Below are 18,504 nucleotides of genomic sequence, written 5' to 3' on the forward strand. Positions count from 1 at the left end.
ACATCGGAGAGAAAACGTTCACATGTGATCAATGCAGCAAAACATTTCTTAGTGCATCACACCTGAAGAAACACCTGAGACTTCATACGAAGGAGAAGCCATATTCATGTTCTGTGTGTGGAAAGAGTTTTTCAGTGCTGCCATATTTATATAGACATGAGAAAACTCACACTGGTGTGAGAGAGTACATGTGCTTTGAGTGTGAGAAGACTTTTACTACAGCCAGTGTTGGGTGTAACGCGTTACTGTAATAATATTACTTTTTTCAGTAACTAGTAGGGGGGGGCGTGAATGGAACAGTGATTGGTCTGGGTTTGGCACGAGGTATCATTTACCATCACCGATTGGTCGACACCCGGCAGCCAGCCGCAGAGCGGCACCCTCAAAGACAGATGGGGGAAATGGAAGCGTCAACAACGGCAAGCTCTTTTCAGAGGAAGGTTCACAGCAACAGAAAGCTAGTTTCGACGGGTGGAGATTCAGTAATTATTTTGAATATGTTCAACGGAAGGAAAATAACTTGACGGTGAAGTGCACACTCTGCCCGGGGAGAAATCTGCTCTCCACCGCTTGTAACGCCCTCCGACAGCACGGACACATCAAGCTCGTTGCGAAGCGACAGAGTGACATGAACGAGCAGCCCCACAAGCAGCAAAAAGTTTGGACTTGTTATCCCATACGGAAATGTAATATATGTACATATATGAAATATATCCACATATATAAAATATATACCATATATATGCCCATATATAAAACCTAAAAGAAAATGGAACAATTGACATATAAAACCAGCCCATATATTTTATGTATGTATAATAGTGTTTTTTTACATACATGTCACATATATATAATTATCAGTTTTCAAATAGAATTTGTGTAGTATTTGTTTTGTTTTTATAAGCTGGTCAAGAAGAGGTAAAATAATAATAAATAATACATTTTATTTATAAAAGATTCGAAAATGAAATGTGGATATGTAGACTTGATCTGTAGACTTGAAATAAATAGTTAAATAGTAAATAGTTTGGCATATATAATAATAATTTAACATTTCCGTATGGGATAAATTGACAATCAAATTTATTGATTGTTTGCACCAGACGGTGTTTGTTAAACATTGAGGAAATTAATACTTGTTTTTTTGTACTTGATTGCACAAGTACAGTTGTTTATTTGTGCTAGACAGTGCCAGTCTGTTGTTGGCGTAATAAAGACCCTTAAGAACACTCCTCCTTTGTATGTTCTCCCGCATCTGATTGCGGGAGGCAATCAGGCAATTATAAAGTAATTAAGAAGAAAAAACTTAACTAGTAATATAACTAGTTACTTTCTCCAGGGAGTAATAAAGTAAAGTAAGGCATTACTATTTTTGAGAGTAATATGTAATATATTACTTTTTTGAGTAACTAGCCCCAACACTGACTACAGCTGAACATTTAAAACGGCACCAGAGGATTCACACTGGAGAAAAACCTTACAAGTGTTCACACTGTGACAAGAGATTCAGTCAGTCTCAACATCTGAAATGAGACAAATATGATGAAGACCTTGACAGTGCACGGAGTAAACATAAGAGCAGAAAATTGCTCCGTCTTCGACTGGTAAATGAAGAGATACCTTGTTGATCATTCCAGTGTTTATATTGCAATAAATAATAACCTACTGAATGTACACCGCCGTTCAAAAATGTGTTGGTTAGTCCGAATTTTTTTTCAGTAAGGATGCATTAAAGTTATCAATTATGAGATTAAAACATGTGTAATGTTACAAAACATTTCGTTTTTAAATAAATGCTTTTCTTTTGAATTTTTTTTTTATCATCAAAGAATCATGAAAAAAATGTATCATAGTTTCCAAAATATTAAGCAGCAAACTGTTTTCATATTTCTGAAGGGTCATGTGACACCGAAGTAATGATTTTGAAAATTCAGCTTTGACATCACAGTCCACTGTGCACTGGCTAAGGAGCATGAGTCAAACTGAAAAATTAAAACCAAAGTTTTTATGTGTTATGTAATCTTGTTAAAATGGATTTCATAAAATTGGTATCGAAAAAAGTATCGTTAGGAACCGGTATCGAAACTGAGGTATCGAAATTGGCACCGGATCGAAAGATTTTGAACAATACCCAGCCCTACGCCAGCGCCGGATGACTCGGTCACCATTATAGACTTTTAAAATAATTTACCTCAAAACTCACTTTCATGTTTGAATGGCTTCTGTTTGTTATCCGATGTGGATTCTGATCAGCGTGTATAAGGTAGAAATATTTACGCGATGCAAAAGACTATGCACGCTAACCATTACCATAGTAAATATGAACGCTTGAAGAAATCAGACAAATCATAAAGGCTATCACAATCATGTGTTTATTTTAGGCTATCTATCAGTACGTCTCATCTCTTCATTCTAAATGTGATAAGTCTGTGTCAAATAAACAGAAACAGACACGACAAAGGAATTAATTGTGTCTTCTTTCTTTTGTGAAATAGACCTTATATGGAACAGGAGGCTAAACCACTTATTTCTGTGACTAATATGCAATTTTTGACACAAATAAATTCAGTATGATCAATGTATCACAAACCTGTGGTAAAACATTGATGCTTAGGTTTTAAATATTCAAGTAGGCTAAACAACAAAAATGCCAGCAAACGGTCGCTTTTATCACGTTTGTTTTACAATCACGCTGTTTCTAATGATTTCTTTCGGATTAGTTTTCTGATAAAACTTCCATTTGTTGGTGAAATGATATCTGTGTGTGACGTACTCCAAAGAGTCATATTACGGGCGTGTTTTAGTGAAGCGCTGTTTTCCCCGGCAGTGGAAACACAGCAGATTTTGGGCCCAGTGCTACGGGCCACGGCCCGTTTAAAGCCCTGGCTCGCACTGGCCTGACAGTGGAAACGCGGCTAATGCCTCATTTATTTATTAGTTTCTGAACAGCCACGATGAGCAACGGACATTTTGTTGATTGATTGGTTTCATTAACTCCTGTTCAACCCAACATGAATGTGTGATATAAAAAAATCTGTCTGATTTTGACATGTGATTTGTCGGTTCAGAGCAATGCAAAATCACTCTCTGGCAGTAGGTGGCGCTCATGTCAAAACATGCAGAAATAAAGCAATATACATAGCACCGCTGTGCAACTTTCTATTTCTGACACTGCTTATTATGGTGAAGATAAAACGTAAAACAGTATTTTCATGTTTTTTAACTTGTTTTTGCTCTGGTGCTTATCAAGAATACAGAGACGAGATTCTTCCTCTGTTAATGTTAGAAAGGTGTTGGAAATGGTGTGATTGCTTACAGATTACATGTCAAGTCTGTGCCATCTAGAGTTTCATGACCAAACTAGTGATTTATTACACAAATCATCTTCATATTAAAATATGCAGTGGCTCGGTGGTGGGAAAAGGTAATATCCATTAACCGCTTCGGGCAGAGGTTCCTGAGGCGCTGCTCATCTGTGCAGGCAATGCCAGTGAGCCCACTGGACACAGCATTTTCCACCTGAGACCAAACATATGCACTAATAAAAGATATTTCAAAACTTTCACTGTTGTCTTATTTAAAAATATGGCCTCTGTAGACACCCCAGGCTCCACAAACAGCAACAAAAACAAACTGGACTAACCCGCACCACGAAACATAACAAACAGTGTTCCAGCCAATAACCGACAAGAAGGATTTGGGGGGTGGGGTTTGGGGGTTAGTGCGCGGATGAGGAGGAGGGAGGGTCTAGCCTCCGTTTTGTTTGACAATAGTTTGAACGTCAACAAGAAGTGACGTCACCCAGGATCACTTAGAGAACCTTTAATGTTACACTTGTACATGTAGGCCTACTAAATTTACCTTTACCTTAACATTTGCATATTCAGTGCATGCATATTGCTTTCCGAGCATATTTTACCAATTCCAAACCACATCAATCTTAATAATTAGCATTCATTTTGTATTTAATTCTTTTTTATCTGACATATAATTGTTCATTAAGACTGGAAGTAAAAAACACCTTTTATTCAGATGTGCATAAAGAAAACCTGCTTAATAATTATGTACATCTAATATACACAATTAGTAGTTAAGATTGATATGGTTTGGAAATGGTCTAATGTGCCATCAGAAAATTAAATTGCATAATAATTATCCATGCACTGTACTTACCTGGACTCCATTCACTTACCTTACTCCAATGTATAATTAAGAGATTTGACAAAATACTTAGCCTGCCGATGGTCATCAGCTGTCAGATGTCACAAACACATGTTAATATACTTAAATATATACAATTATAACATTCTTATGTTAACAACACGAACGTTACAAGATATAATAATAAATACTAATAATGTGTGTGATAGTCTTACCTTCCATAATATAGAGGCTGTGTGGCTACAGGACCTTCCCAAACCAGCGATGCACGAACATCCAGTAGTCTCCACTGATCCCTGTTTACTAACTAGCACCCACGCAGAGAGGGTTGGACTGCTCGACTGACTGGGGTGCACATTTGCTTTTAAAAAGACAAAATCACCTTCACTGTGTAGGAGTACACGACCCACTTTCCCACTATGTAAATATTGATAGGATTCAGTACTTTTATCATTTTTCATTGCTGCTCCATCAAATCCTTCTGACAGGACAAAGTAGTTAAATATGTCCCCATAGGTTACCTCTGGCCACTTCTTCATATCATCTACCCACGTTAACAATGACGATGGGTGGGACAATATGAGACCATCTGATCTTCGTACAAAGTTTTCTCCGTGCTCCTAATTTAAAACATATACAGTATTAACGTTATTTGTCATTTCGCTTAAGTTTTTGCTAGCTATAAACAATCTTTTAACTACTGTACTAGCTACCGGATGTGCCGTGCCAGTTTAGCGGAAGTCGGATGACAAAATGCGGAAGCGCGGAATGTTAAAAGTGGACGGGGCGGAATAAGGTGAATAGTGTGTTCTGTTGTGTGTTAAATGCGTGAGTGGATAAAGAATTTGAAGATATGAACTCTTCCCATTAAACTCATCTTCCCTTCAGATTGCATATTTGAATTTTCGAATCAAGGTTGTCAGAAATAGTTTTAAATACTTGGGAATTCAGGTGACTCGTAAATTCTCTGATCTGTTCAAAGCCAAAATTAGTCCTCTTTATAATTATTTTAAGTCTCTCTGCGTGTCCTAGAAATGCCTCCCTCTTTTTCTGAAAGGAAGGGTGAATATTATCAAAATGTACTTCCTAAATTTTTATATCTTTTCCAATGTCTTCTCACAGTTTTGCTAAGAAATATTTCTTCTTTCATATGGAATAAGTCAAAGCGAATTAATCAAAGTCATCTTCTGAAACCAAAGTGTTTGGGTGGCCTGGCTCTGTCAAATTTTCAAACCTATTATTGGGCAGAAAACATTAGGAATCTGTTATATTGGGTGCAGCAGGATTTGCAATTAAAGAAGTCTCAGTGGGTAATATTGGAAGCTGCCTCTTGTGTGTACCAATTCCCTTTAAGCATACTACTTTGGTAAAAAAAAAAAAAAAAAAAAAAAAGTTGTTAAACATTCATTAAGGATTTGGTCTCAATTATGTTTAGCATTAGACCTTAAAGACCCTTGTCCTATATAGCACCTGTTGTTTGCAATACATAATTTCCAGCGTCTTTGATGGATGGGACTTTTAACATTTGGAGGGAACATGGCCTATCTACAGTTGGTCAACTATACATAAATAACAATTTTGCATCCTTTACGCAACTTCAAGAACAATTTGACTTACCCAGCTCCCACCTATTTAGATACTTTCAGATACGGAATTTTATTCGTAAGCAGTTTCCAAAATTTCCCTTTTTGCTAACTAAAAATATACTAGATATATTACATTTACTTTAATTTATTAATTTAGCAGACGCTTTTATCCAAAGCGACTTACAAATGAGAACAATAGAAGCATTCAAACTAACAGTAGGACAACAGTATGCAAGTACTATGACCCTTCACAGTTCAATCTAATGCAGTACCTTTTTTTTTCTTTTCTTTTTTTTAAGATAGAATAGTGGAGAAAGTGTTAGTATTACTGGATCAAGTGCTGCCGAAAAAGATACGTCTTCAGCAGTTTCTTAAAAATGTATACGGACTCAGCAGCTCTGGTTGAGTTAGGCAGATCATTCCACCAGCAGGGAACAGTCATGGTAAAGGTCCGAGAAAGAGATTTTGTGCCTCTTTGAGATGGCACCACAAGACGCTGCTCGCTTGCAGAGCGTAAGTTTCTGGATGGCACATAAGTCTGAAGTAATGAATTAAGGTACAAGGGAGCAGAGCAAGTGGTTGTTCTGTAGGCAAACGTCAGTGACTTGAATTTGATGCGAGCGGCAACTGGCAACCAGTGCAATTTTGTGAGGAGAGGAGTGACGTGTGCTCTCTTCGGCTCGTTGAAGACCACTCTAGCTGCAGCATTCTGGATCAGTTGCAGAGGTTTGAAGGTGAAAGCTGGGTAGAACAGACCAGCAGTCTGGATAGAACAAGCGCCTGAACAAGGAGCTGTGTAGCATGCTCTGATAGGAAAGGCCTGATCCTTCTGATGTTGTACAAGGCAAATCTGCATTACCGGGCAGTGCTAGCAATGTGGTCTGTGAAGTTCAATTGGTCATCAATTACAACTCCAAGGTTCCTGGCTGATCTTGACGGAGTTATGGATGACGAGCCTAGCTGAATCGTGAAGTTGTGATGAAGTGCTGGGTTAGCCGGGATTACAAGTAGCTCTGTCTTCGCAAGGTTTAGTTGAAGGTGGTGGTCCTTCATCCAGCCATAAATGTCTGTCAGGCAGGCTGAGATGCGAGCGGCTACCGTCGGATCATCAGGCTGGAATGAGAGGTAGAGTTGTGTGTCATCAGCGTAGCAGTGATAGGAAAAGCCATGTTTCTGAATCACAGATCCTAGTGATGTCGTGTAGATGGAGAAGAGAAGTGGCCCAAGCACTGAGCCCTGAGGCACACCAGTAGCTAGATGTTGGGTCTTAGACAACTCACCCCTCCACGACACCCTAAAGTACCTACCCTAGAGATAAGACTTGAACCACAGGAGTGCAGTTCCCGAGATGCCCTTCATCTTTAGGATTGACAGGAGGATCTGGTGGTTAACTGTGTCAAAGGATCAGCAGACAGATCCAGCAGGATGAGAACTGAGGACTTGGAAGCTGCTCTTGCCAGTCTCAGAGCTTCAATTACTGAGAGCAGAGCATTCTCACTTGACTGTCCACTTTTGAAGCCAGACTGATTGTTGTCCAAGAGGTTGTTCTGCGTAAGAAAGGGGGAGATCTGGTTGAAAACAACTCGTTCAAGTGTTTTTGCGACGAATGGAAGAAGGGATACCGGTCTGTAATTTTCTAGATGTGCTGCATTTAGAGTGGGTTTCTTAAGCAGTGGGGTTACCCGACCCTGCTTGAATGCAGTGGGAAACGTACACAGCGTGTTTATGATGTGTGTGAGTGCGGGTATAATCGAGCAAGAAATAACTTGAAGTAGGTTAGTGGGAATAGGATCAAGCGGACAGATAGTAGGGCGATTGAAAAGGAGGAGTTTTGAGACTTCTGTCTCTGAAAGCAAGGAGAAGGAGGGTAGAATGTGTGTGTTAGCTGGTAAAATGTGTGTGTCAGCTTGTGGATTGGTAAATTGTCCGCTGATGGTGGTTGTTTTATTTATGAAGAATGTGGCAAAATTGTCAGCTGTTTGGGTTGATGGCGCAGGAGGAGGAGGAGGAAGAGGGAGGGTTAAGAAGAGAGGAAAAGGTTTTGAAAAGCATGCGAGAGTCAGAAGAATTGTTAATTTTGTTGTGATAGTAAGTAATTTTAGCAGTAGATATATTAGCAGAGAAGGAAAAGAGGAGGGATTGATAAAGACCAAGGTCAGTATGATATTTGGATTTGCGCCACTTCCTCTCTGCACCCCTGAGTTTAGCACGATGTTCACGGAGAACATCAGATAACCAGGGGGCAGATGGCGTGGCGCGGGCTGGCCTGGAGGAAAGGGGGCAGAGGTTGTCGAAGCAGGATGTTAAAGTGGAGAAAAGAGTATCAGTTGCATTGTTAGTATCTAGTGCTGAGAGCTGGTCTGGTGGAGGAAGTGTGGATGAGATCACAGAGGATAGACAAGAGGGTGAGAGTGAGCGTAGGTTCCACCGAAAAAAAACCTGTGGAGGAGTGCATGTTGTGTTCTGAGGCAGGTTGAGGTTGAGAGTGAGGAGGAAGTGATCTGAGGTGTGAAGTGGAGTGACTAGAGTATGGTCAGTGGAGCAGTAGCTTGTGTAAATAAGGTCCAATTTGTTACCTGATTTGTGAGTAGCCGCAGTCGATACTCGTTTGAGGTCGAATGAGGCAAGCAGAGTGTGGAAATCAGCAGCTTGAGTTTTTCCAGGTGGATGTTGAAATCTCCAAGGACTATGAGAGGAGTACCATCCTCGGGGAAGGATGAGAGTAGCACATCAAGCTCCTCTAAGAAACTGCCATGCTACCCTGTGGGATGATCTATAACTACACAATGGATTTTATAGGACTAGTGATGGAAATACAATGTGATTCAAATGAGCTGTTGTTACACAGAGGTGGTAAATTATTAAATTTCCAATCGTTTGAGATGAGCAGACCAGTACCTCCACCCCTTCCAGTCAGGCGAGGGGTGTGTGAGAAAGTTAGTGGAGAGGGCAGCAGGTGTGGCAGTGTCCTTTGGTCTGATCCAGGTCTCAGTCAGGGCCAAAAGGCTGAGACCCGAATGACTAGAAATAGATGTAATGAAATCAGCTTTGTTTAACGCGGACTGGCAATTCCAGAGACCAATAGGAAAAGAGAAAATAGTACTAGAAGACATCGGAAGGGTACGCAGGTTGTTAGGATTCTACTGCCTCCAACGAGTGATATTGGATTTACGCATGTTAGTAATAGTAGGGATTAGAAAACACATGGTGTAAGAGAGCTCACAAACAGAAAGATCAGTTGAAAGTTGAGTAGAAAAGAGAGGAAACAACAAGATGATAAAACAAATAACGAGAAATTAATACCCAAGTGCCTTGACGGTGTCGTCACACAGGTAGAGTTGTTGGTCTTTACACTCTGTCTTCACACGATGAGGACTTCACACCACAGCTGCCGCGACCGCGGTGCACAAACCTATTTATATACGCCTAATACCTTGTTGTTGAATACAGCAGGCCACGCCCTACTCTTTAGCCAAGCGAAAACAAAAGTCACGACACACAAACAAAGGCCGCGTGGCCTCGCGTTTTACCAGAGTAAAACACAGTAAACAAAAAGTTTCCTAACAACAAAGAACCGCGCTAAAATCTACTGAGAAAAGTAAACACTCACAGACTGATGATCTCTCCTGCTGTTCAACTGCTTCTTCTAACAAGACCTTCATACATCTCTGAAGGTGTTATTTCTAAAATCTATACTATAATCAATAGAAGACAGTCCCCCTCAATGCATCCACTGAAGGCTCTTTGGGAGGAGGAATTGAATTTGACGTTGGAGGAAAATATTTGGGATCTAATTCTCGTCCGAATACACTCATCTTCTATAAATGCTAGGCACACCCTCATTCAATTCAAGGTAGTGCACATAGTCCATTGGTCTAGAACTAAATTGAGCAAAATATTCCCTGATCTTGACCCAACCTGCCTTCGCTGCACAACCGAACCAGCCACACTATCACATTCTTTCTGGTTTTGTTCAAGATTATCAGATTTTTGGGGGAAAGTCTTCAGGTGCTTTTCTGTTATTTTTTCTTTACCAAAAGACCCCAACCCCTTAACAGTATTGTTTGGTATCTTGCCAGAATTTGTTCGCTTAAACACATTGCAGGCTGACAGTGTAGCCTTTGCAACTCAACTGGCTAGGCGGCTTATTCTTATGAATTGGAAGGCAACAGCTCCCCCTTCTTACCGCCAATGGGTTTTTTACCTTTTGTATGCTCTCAGGATGGAAAAGATTCGCTTCGCAATAAAATAAAAGCCAAAACTCTTTCTGAAAGTCTGGAGCCCTTTTCTGGAATATTTTAAGGAGACAACTACATCTTTATTTTTTTATTTGTATGTATGTGTGTATAACTATACTTGCCTGCTGTTCTCTTTTTTCTTCTTCTCTGAATTAACCCTCTGGGGTCTGAGGGGTTTTCTGGCTCCTGGAGGTGTTCTGACATGCTCTAACATTTGCGCTTATTTCTGTTACTTGTGACATTTTCATCGCTTAAGTCTTATTACACTGTATTCAGCACAAACTCTGCTACAATAATATGTCAGCAGTATGTATGTAAAATGTTGTAGTTTTAAGATAATAACATATGCGTGGTTTGTGAAAATGACAACAACAAAAAAAAGTCACTGAAATAAGGTCATGAAACCCAAACTGATTATTTCTTCACAAGACTTTTGAAAATTCTATCACGTAGCCTAGAATATTTGCTCCAAAACTATGTGAAAATCATCCTGAATACTCATTCAGATAAGACAATATATTGATTTAAAATTTGTAAGACATGTCTTGTGTAAGAAAGCTTTATGCGAGTAGGCGTAAACCACCATGAATATTGAGCGTTTCACACCTGAGAAAGACAAAGACCCTCCCATAATGGCCCTATTAGGAGCTCAGGCACTATCATTACATTACCTTGCACAAAGAATGAGGAGATTTAAAAAAGAATGAAGAGATTTAAAAAAGAATGGCTTTTTGACAACATAATCCAAAGATACACAACAAATGGCAAAAAAATGCACATTATTTAACACACTGAACTAAAGACAGAGACTTAACCAGTCACACACCTTTGTGCCATTCCTGAAACATAGTACATACCTGTCATTTCCAAGATGTTTGATTTTTCACTTTACCTCCTCATGCTCAGGTTGAAGTCAGCAGGACTGGTACCTAAAAAAATAAAAACCTGTGAACATTGCTGATATCAAGAGAAACTAGGGCTGCATGATTTTGGGAATACACTCACAGCGCGTGCAGGGAACATTTACTGAAGCATCGAGCAACAGTTCAATGGCAATGTGAAGTTTATGCAACAATAACACTAACTAATATAATTCAGAATTATGTCTTACCTTAAAATCTTTCTTGTCTTCAAATCGCGTTCTTCTTCTTCTTCTGATGTAAATCCAATAATCTCACAGCGTGTCTTCCAAACTCGACGACAGCAGAGGACTGATAAAGCTTGGCGGCGCTTTGCTTTTGAGGTAATGAGCGCGTTCAATATTTAATAAATTAGAAATAAATTAGAAAACAAATCTTTAAAAGAAACATTATTATACTTTAGATGGCAACTTCTTGAATCTGCAATCATATTACAGTTATTTTTTCCCCACAAATAAAGTAATTGTTTAAATATATATGACTATGTGAATAAAAAGGAAGTAAACACTGTAACAGGGCACAGGTAATCATTAAAAAAAAAAAAAAAAAAAAAAAAAAAAAAAAAGGTAATGCTAATTTTACATACAGCACACAGTGAAACTGACATGAATATGATATAGCACAGCATATTTTAAAATGAAGGATTTAAGATTTGTAACTGGTAAATGTAACTGGTCTGCAGCTGACCGCGGTTACGTTTCTCTCTCTCTCTCTCTCTCTCCGTGTTGTGTACGAGACAGACCAGGACACTGTTACTGCGGTTCACCAAAATGGGGATGTTTATTAACAGTACTTCTCACCATCTGTGGATCAACATCAATAAAGTTGATACATCGCTTGAGGGCATTTCGTGACAACATTCACCCCAGCGAATGCAATGCGAACTTGGTTCAACAACTGTTTTTTTTTATTTTTTTTTTATGAAATACACTGGTTCTTTTAGTTCATTCACAAACGAATAGACGTCTCTCACACTCAGACTCAAAAGCAACTCGGTCACGGTCAGTGAAGGGCGTAGTTGTTCACTACATTCAACAAATCACATCTCATACTCGAAGTCTATTGGCTTGAGGTTTAGTCATTATTTGATGGGATGAAAAAGTCCACAGAGCTACCCGGTTCACTGAGCTGTGCATCATTTCTCACCATTTCAGGGCCAAGAATGGTTTGTAATTGTGCCGTGCCGTACCAGGCTCAAGTGGAAACACAACTGAAACCTTTTCCGAAGGTGGAAAAGCAGCTTTTGTTTCTCAGCACATAAAGATGAACTACTTACTGTGATGATTTGGTTTCTCCACTGTATGGATCCTCATGTGTATCTTCAGGTGACTTTTAAAAAATAAACTCTTTCCACACTGATCACAAGTGCGGTTTCTCTCTTCTGTGGATCCTCTCGTGTGATTTCAGATTTGATGAATGACTGTATCTCTTGTCGCAGTGTGAACACTTGTAAGGTTTTTCTCCAGTGTGGATCCTCTCATGTCTTTTCAGATCTGTTGACTGAATGAATCTCTTGTCGCAGTGTGAACACTTGTAAGGTTTTTCTCCAGTGTGCACTCTCTCGTGCACTTTTAAACTTATCTTTGAAGCAAAAGTCTTTTCACACTCAAAGCACATGTACTCTTTCACACCAGTATGAGTTTTCTGATGTCTATGTAAAGTTTGCCGCAGTGAAAAACTCTTTCCACACACAGAACATGAATGCGGCTTCTCCTTTGTATGAACTGTCCGGTGTCTCTTCAGGTTTGATGCCCAGATAAATGTTTTCCCGCACTGATCACATGCGAACGGCTTCTCTCCGGTGTGGATCCTCATGTGAAAATTAAGATGTGATGATTGTGTGAAACTATTCCCACATTGATTGCATGTGAACGGCTTCTCTGCAGTGTGGATCATCATGTGTTTCTTAAGGTTTGCTGATTGACTGAAACTATTCCCACATTGATAGCATACATGTGGCTTCTCTCCTGTATGAACTCTCATGTGAATCTTAAGAGTTTTTTTGTCTGAGAATGTCTTTTCACACCGTTCACACATGAACGGCTTCTCTCCGGTGTGAATTCTCATGTGAACATCAAGGTATGATGATTGACTGAAACTATTCCCACATTGATAGCATGTGAACGGCTTCTCTCCAGTGTGAACTCTCATGTGACGCTCAAGAGTTTGTTTGTATGTGAAACTCTTTCCACATTGATCACACGTGAACGGCTTCTCTCCGGTGTGGATCCTCATGTGAATCTCAAGAGTTTGTTCGCGTGCAAAACTCTTTCCACACTGAATGCAGGTGAAGGATTTCTTGTCTTTTCTTTTCTTTAAAAATGTATTTTCATTCTTTGAGCGACTCAAAAGTTTTTCTCCAGGTTTGACATGATGTTTCTCCTCCACTTCACTCAGTTCTTCACTCTCCTCCTTCACTTCCATCAGGTCTGATATGAAAGAAAAACTAATTTTTCAATATTCTGGCTCATAAAAATTGAACATTCATTTATTTAAATGACCTTTAAAGAAAAATACGTTCTTTTTTTAAGATATATATATTTTTTTTTTGTCACCATTTCTGAACAAGCTTACGATTAGGCAATATACACAACAAGCTTACAATATATGTTAAAGTTTTCTTTTAATTGAAAACATTAAACAGTTGGCCTATGTGTAAACAAAAAATATAAAAGAACAGATTTAAGCTCAAGCAGCGCCAACGGATAAAAACGGCTAATAAAGCAGAGATATCGTACAGAACGTACACATACACTCGAGTCCGCATATGGTTATCGTGTTTATATTGTTTCACGTTTATGTTTAGAAAAACAATAATATCCACATGCAGGGGCGCGCCAGCAATTTATGCTCGAGTGAGAACGCGCTGCGCGACAGACGTTTCAGAGACACAAAGATAACGGTGTTCTGAGTTTCTAACAGCACTTTTTGTTTTCTGTTCTTAAACCTCTCCCTCAACGAAACTTAAAGAAAGAATGTGTCTCAAAATCATTTTGCTATTAGATAAGTCATCCTCTCGGATCACTCGCGCTACACTGCGCTTACCTGCAGTCGTGATGCAGTGATTGGCAGCGGTCTTTCCTCAGTCGACTGCTGTTTGGATTCCATGTGATTTCTCATTGTGTTGATGTAGGGCTGGACGATATGGCCAAAATTTATATCACAAAATATTTCTTAATTTCGGTCGATACGATATAATTCCGATACCGATATGAACACTATAAAAGCCTCAGGAAAAACTGCCAAGAACGCCCACAATTAATGTCTGTAGGCTACCTTCAAAAAAAAAAAAAAATTCCAAGTCTCAAACCTCCTCCTATAAAACTATTTTAGAAATAAAAATGGTACTAATAAATTATTGTTAATATTTTATTTGTATTTAGCCTTCATACAAAAAATGTGAAATCACTGTCAACATAAGTTAATAAGTCAACTTATTAATATCTTTAACTTTAAGCTATAGGCTAACATAGGTTGATTATATTATTCTTAAATAAGTGCCACAAAACGTTTTTTTTGTTTTGTTTACATTTCTTGACAAAATTGCCAAATTTGAAAGTTGAGACTTTGTTTCACATCTAAAGTAACCTGTTCTGTCCTATCTGTCGGCGCGTTGTCAGTGTGCTCTTTGCTCCGCGATGCATTTTTCACTGCGTGAGAACATGGTGTCACGTGAGAGAGTGGTGTAGCTTGTTGGACATAGCAACAACAATAAATAAAGGGGCGGGTCTTTTGCGAACGGTCAATTTGGAGACAATGAACATATTAACCGTTGTGCCGTGCTGCTTATATTTATCACGCAGTAAAAATTTAAACGTAAACGTAGTCCATGCCTGCAATGTATATCGAAATATCGGAAATGTGTTTAAAAATCATATTTTTTGAATAATAATTACAGATCGAATATTTGAAAATTCTATTTCTAACATGAATGTTCTCCAGCATCATGAATGAATGAAGAATAAACACCAACCTCTTTGTTCTTCAGGATCTTCAGTGCGTTTCATTCTGCAGGGTTCTGGATCACTCGTGTTCTCACTGTCCTCTTTAATAAACTCAGTCTCTGCAGATTTCAGCTCCTCCTGATGCTTTCATGCTCGTCTTCACTTGCAGCCGATGGGAATTTACAGCATTTATTGGAGAATTACAGTGGGAGGAGCTGAAATGACCATGTGACTGCTGTGGGAGGAGCCGATCTGCCAACATTTAAAATATATAAGTTACTGAGTTTATTGTTTTGCTCATGGACAACAGAATATAATACATGTAAATTGTTCCAAATATAAATAATGGTAAGAAAGGCAGTTGACAGCATAAACAGAAATAAACATAGGCTACATATAGTAAGCAACAAATACCCTCAATGAAATGAGCTTTAACTGGCCATTTACAGGAGATCTGAAGACATCAGCATAATAAATGAGGTGAAAACAGGAACTATTGTCGTGAAATAAAGAGTGTTTTCAGCAGATCTGTTAATATTGATGAGCCTCAGACTATCAACACTCATTCAACAAGCCATTCAGGATCATCAGCAGATCATCTCACTTTATTCTGAGTGTTTGCTGTTAGAAACACATTATTTGAGTCAGGATAAATGATAAAAGCCTGTAAAACAGCTAGGCATACAGCCTATTGTATTGAAAGACAATACTGTTATTTTTTTACAATATAACTTAGATAAATCATCAATAAAAAAACAAAATAATTAAATAAATAGTCCTAACCTATATTTGTTAACCTCTACAGGCAAATAACTTTGACTTTATAATAACAATTAATTCAGTAAGTAATTCCATCATTAACATGTTACAGATTTGTGTAGATCTACAGAAACTACAGTATAAAGTGTAATATAATTAATATAAAGGGCAATATAAAGTGTTGGTAAAGTAGAATAGATGTAATCTGCCAAAGATAAATGTTGGTGCTATGCTAGCGGTACGGTACTATGCATCTATCATTTACAGAGGATGCATAGTGCGGTAAATGATAAATGTACAAAGAAATAAAGGAAAACATAAAAATGGCTTACAGCAACACTTGAGATCAATTCCAGGGGCTGTTTCTTCATTCGGGCGACGCACATTCACATTCAACCACAGAGTTACGCTAGCAGACACTGTTGTTCTGCCTCTGGATATAGTCCAATCAGCGTTGTGTCAGATGTGACGCGAGCAACCTGTCTGACAGCTGTAAGTCTTCTAGTATCTGTGCCAAGAAAAAAATTATCATTCCCTTCCGAATCTTACAGAGCGCGAGTAGAAAACGAAAACATAAACATAAAAAAATTAAAACTAAAACATGAACATAAAAAAATGAATGGGAGTCAATGGAATGCTAACAGCAGGTGATGGTCTGCTAATCAATGGATGCAGCCATAGAAGGTACGCTATATAAATATACCTTTATTAATAATCTAATGCAAGACGTGTATTTTTATGACATCAGTTTTTATTTATTTATATTCATTTTGAGTTTAGTAAGTTGAACTATTTCTTTAAAAAAAACATTATTTTGTTTTTTTAGATTGTAATGTTACAATGTTAGAATGTAATGTGCAGGGCTGCCGACTCACACAATCGACCCTTCATAGGGAGCCTGATTGACAGGTGATCTGACCAATCATACTTCGCCATCCACCATATTGTCTGACAAAGCAGCCAAGAGAGTTAGTAGATTAACAGGGGAGGATTTGAACTTGAGAAGCGGAGTGTACTGACGTCTTTCCACGGTTAAAACAACATTCCTCCTGATGTTTATTCATGTTTATTTGATGCTTGAACTAGAAGGAAGAGATGATCGGTTTACGAGCAGCTTTAACTGAGGATCTACAGCGATCTGACAGACACATTAAAGAGACACAAAACGGTATTTATTGTTTAAATTTATTTTTTAAAAATGACCAAATTTGAAAGGTGAGACTTTGTTTAATATGTTTAATATAAAAAGTAACCTGCTCTATCAGCGTGGTGTCAGTGTCCTCTCTGCTCTGCAATGTATTTTTCACTGCGTGAGAACATGGTGTGTAGCGTGAGAGCGGCGTAGCTTGTCGGACATAGCGACAGTAACTGTCGGGTCTTTGCGAACGGTCAATTGACACTTTTCACACGCTCTCACGCCACACATCCATTTACTCACGCACAGACAAATCACGAAGCAAAGAAGACACGGAGACCGACAGACAAGACAGAGCAGGTTACTTATGATATTAAAAAAATCTCTGCTCTCAGATTCTGTCAATTTTATTAAGAAATTCAAACAATAAAAATACAGTTTTGGCGCTTGTAAATGTGACGTGACACAGATCCCTAGCCTCAGTTCAATCGGCACGTGAACCGATCACCATACTAGCTAATAGTAAATAAACACGAATGAACAATGTTGAAAGATACAGTACAACTTACTGAAATGAATATTCCTCATACATAATATTGACCAATCAGTGTTTTTCAACCGCAGTAAGAGGTCAATAAAACAGCTGGAGAACCATTATCCCAGATAGCAAACTGACATCGAATCAATGTGGAAACAACGTTTCTCGTGACATTGAAACAACATCGTTTTGCTCATCGAATTAACGTTGAATCAACGTCAGACACGCCATTCAACCGCATTTCAATGTTGAATCGATGTTTTATTTTCGGTGTAATAACGTTCTGATTGAACGTAACTGTTGATTCAACGTTGAAATTTGATTGATGATTGATACTAACCTTTACAACTAAAAATCAACGTTGAATCGACATCGGTCTGCTATCTGGGATGTCACATAACATTTACCTCAGGAAAGCCATTTAATAAACCATAACATATAGCATGTTAGTTGGCTAGAAAAAAAGAGCTATAGAGAGTATTTTGCTAAATATGTATATTATATTAACTTATATCATTAAATAAAGTTGTTATAATAATTTAAAAAACCGTATTATATTTAATTGTGATTATTTTTAACCTTAAATACTACCAGCTGATAGGACTCTGCATTAGGTGAGTTTTTTTTTTTTTTTTTTTTTGAGAAAAATTAACCTATCTTGTGTATGCTACCTAATATTTATCCAAATGAGTCAATATTGAATCAAATCACATTGAATTGAAATCGTGAAATTTGTGACAAGCAATAAAATAAAAAACATAGCTTACCAGAAATATCTGTAAACATACTAAAATGTTTTGACAATCACTTATTGTGATGCAAGATTTCTGCATCACTGTAAGTTATGGATAGAGACCCTCCCCCAAACAACACACAAATCGCTCAGGTCTGAATGAACAACATATTCTCCTCATGCTCGCTAAATGATTATTTAAGTGAGAAGACGCCAGAAAAGACGCACAAGTATGTCCTATAAAAACAATACAGAAATCTCTCGCTTAATCAAACTGTGTGATGTTTGTGTATGAGAAATATCGTGAACTGCTCTCCTCACCTCAGAAGACTCGACGCTGAAACTCAACGAGGGAGAGACGGCGGGAGCCGGCTTCCAACGCACGCGCGTACGGGACACCACCGCAGCCAATGAGGGCCACGCAGATTCACCCATGGACTACTTAGCCAGCCTACTGTGCAACGTCATCACATAGATGCGCGCGCATCTA

The 18,504-nt window shown here is 38.5% G+C and overlaps 2 protein-coding genes across 2 annotated transcripts in view; one reads left to right on the plus strand and one right to left on the minus strand.

Annotated features, from left to right (window-relative positions):
• Positions 1-18,504, plus strand: part of LOC307000367 (uncharacterized protein) — a 214,432-nt gene that overhangs the window by 173,411 nt on the left and 22,517 nt on the right. The window lies entirely within an intron of this gene.
• Positions 11,663-18,433, minus strand: LOC307000916 (uncharacterized protein). Its single transcript, XM_079616883.1, has 4 exons — positions 18,336-18,433; positions 15,941-16,116; positions 14,879-15,101; positions 11,663-13,334 (listed from the first exon to the last, which is right to left on the minus strand). The coding sequence occupies exons 3-4, from the start codon at positions 14,910-14,912 to the stop codon at positions 12,265-12,267; spliced, it is 1,104 nt and encodes a 367-aa protein (XP_079473009.1). The 5' UTR covers positions 14,913-15,101; positions 15,941-16,116; positions 18,336-18,433; the 3' UTR covers positions 11,663-12,264.

Source organism: Phoxinus phoxinus, assembly GCF_949152265.1.
Source record: "Phoxinus phoxinus genome assembly, chromosome: 1".
Lineage (NCBI taxonomy): Eukaryota > Metazoa > Chordata > Actinopteri > Cypriniformes > Leuciscidae > Phoxinus > Phoxinus phoxinus.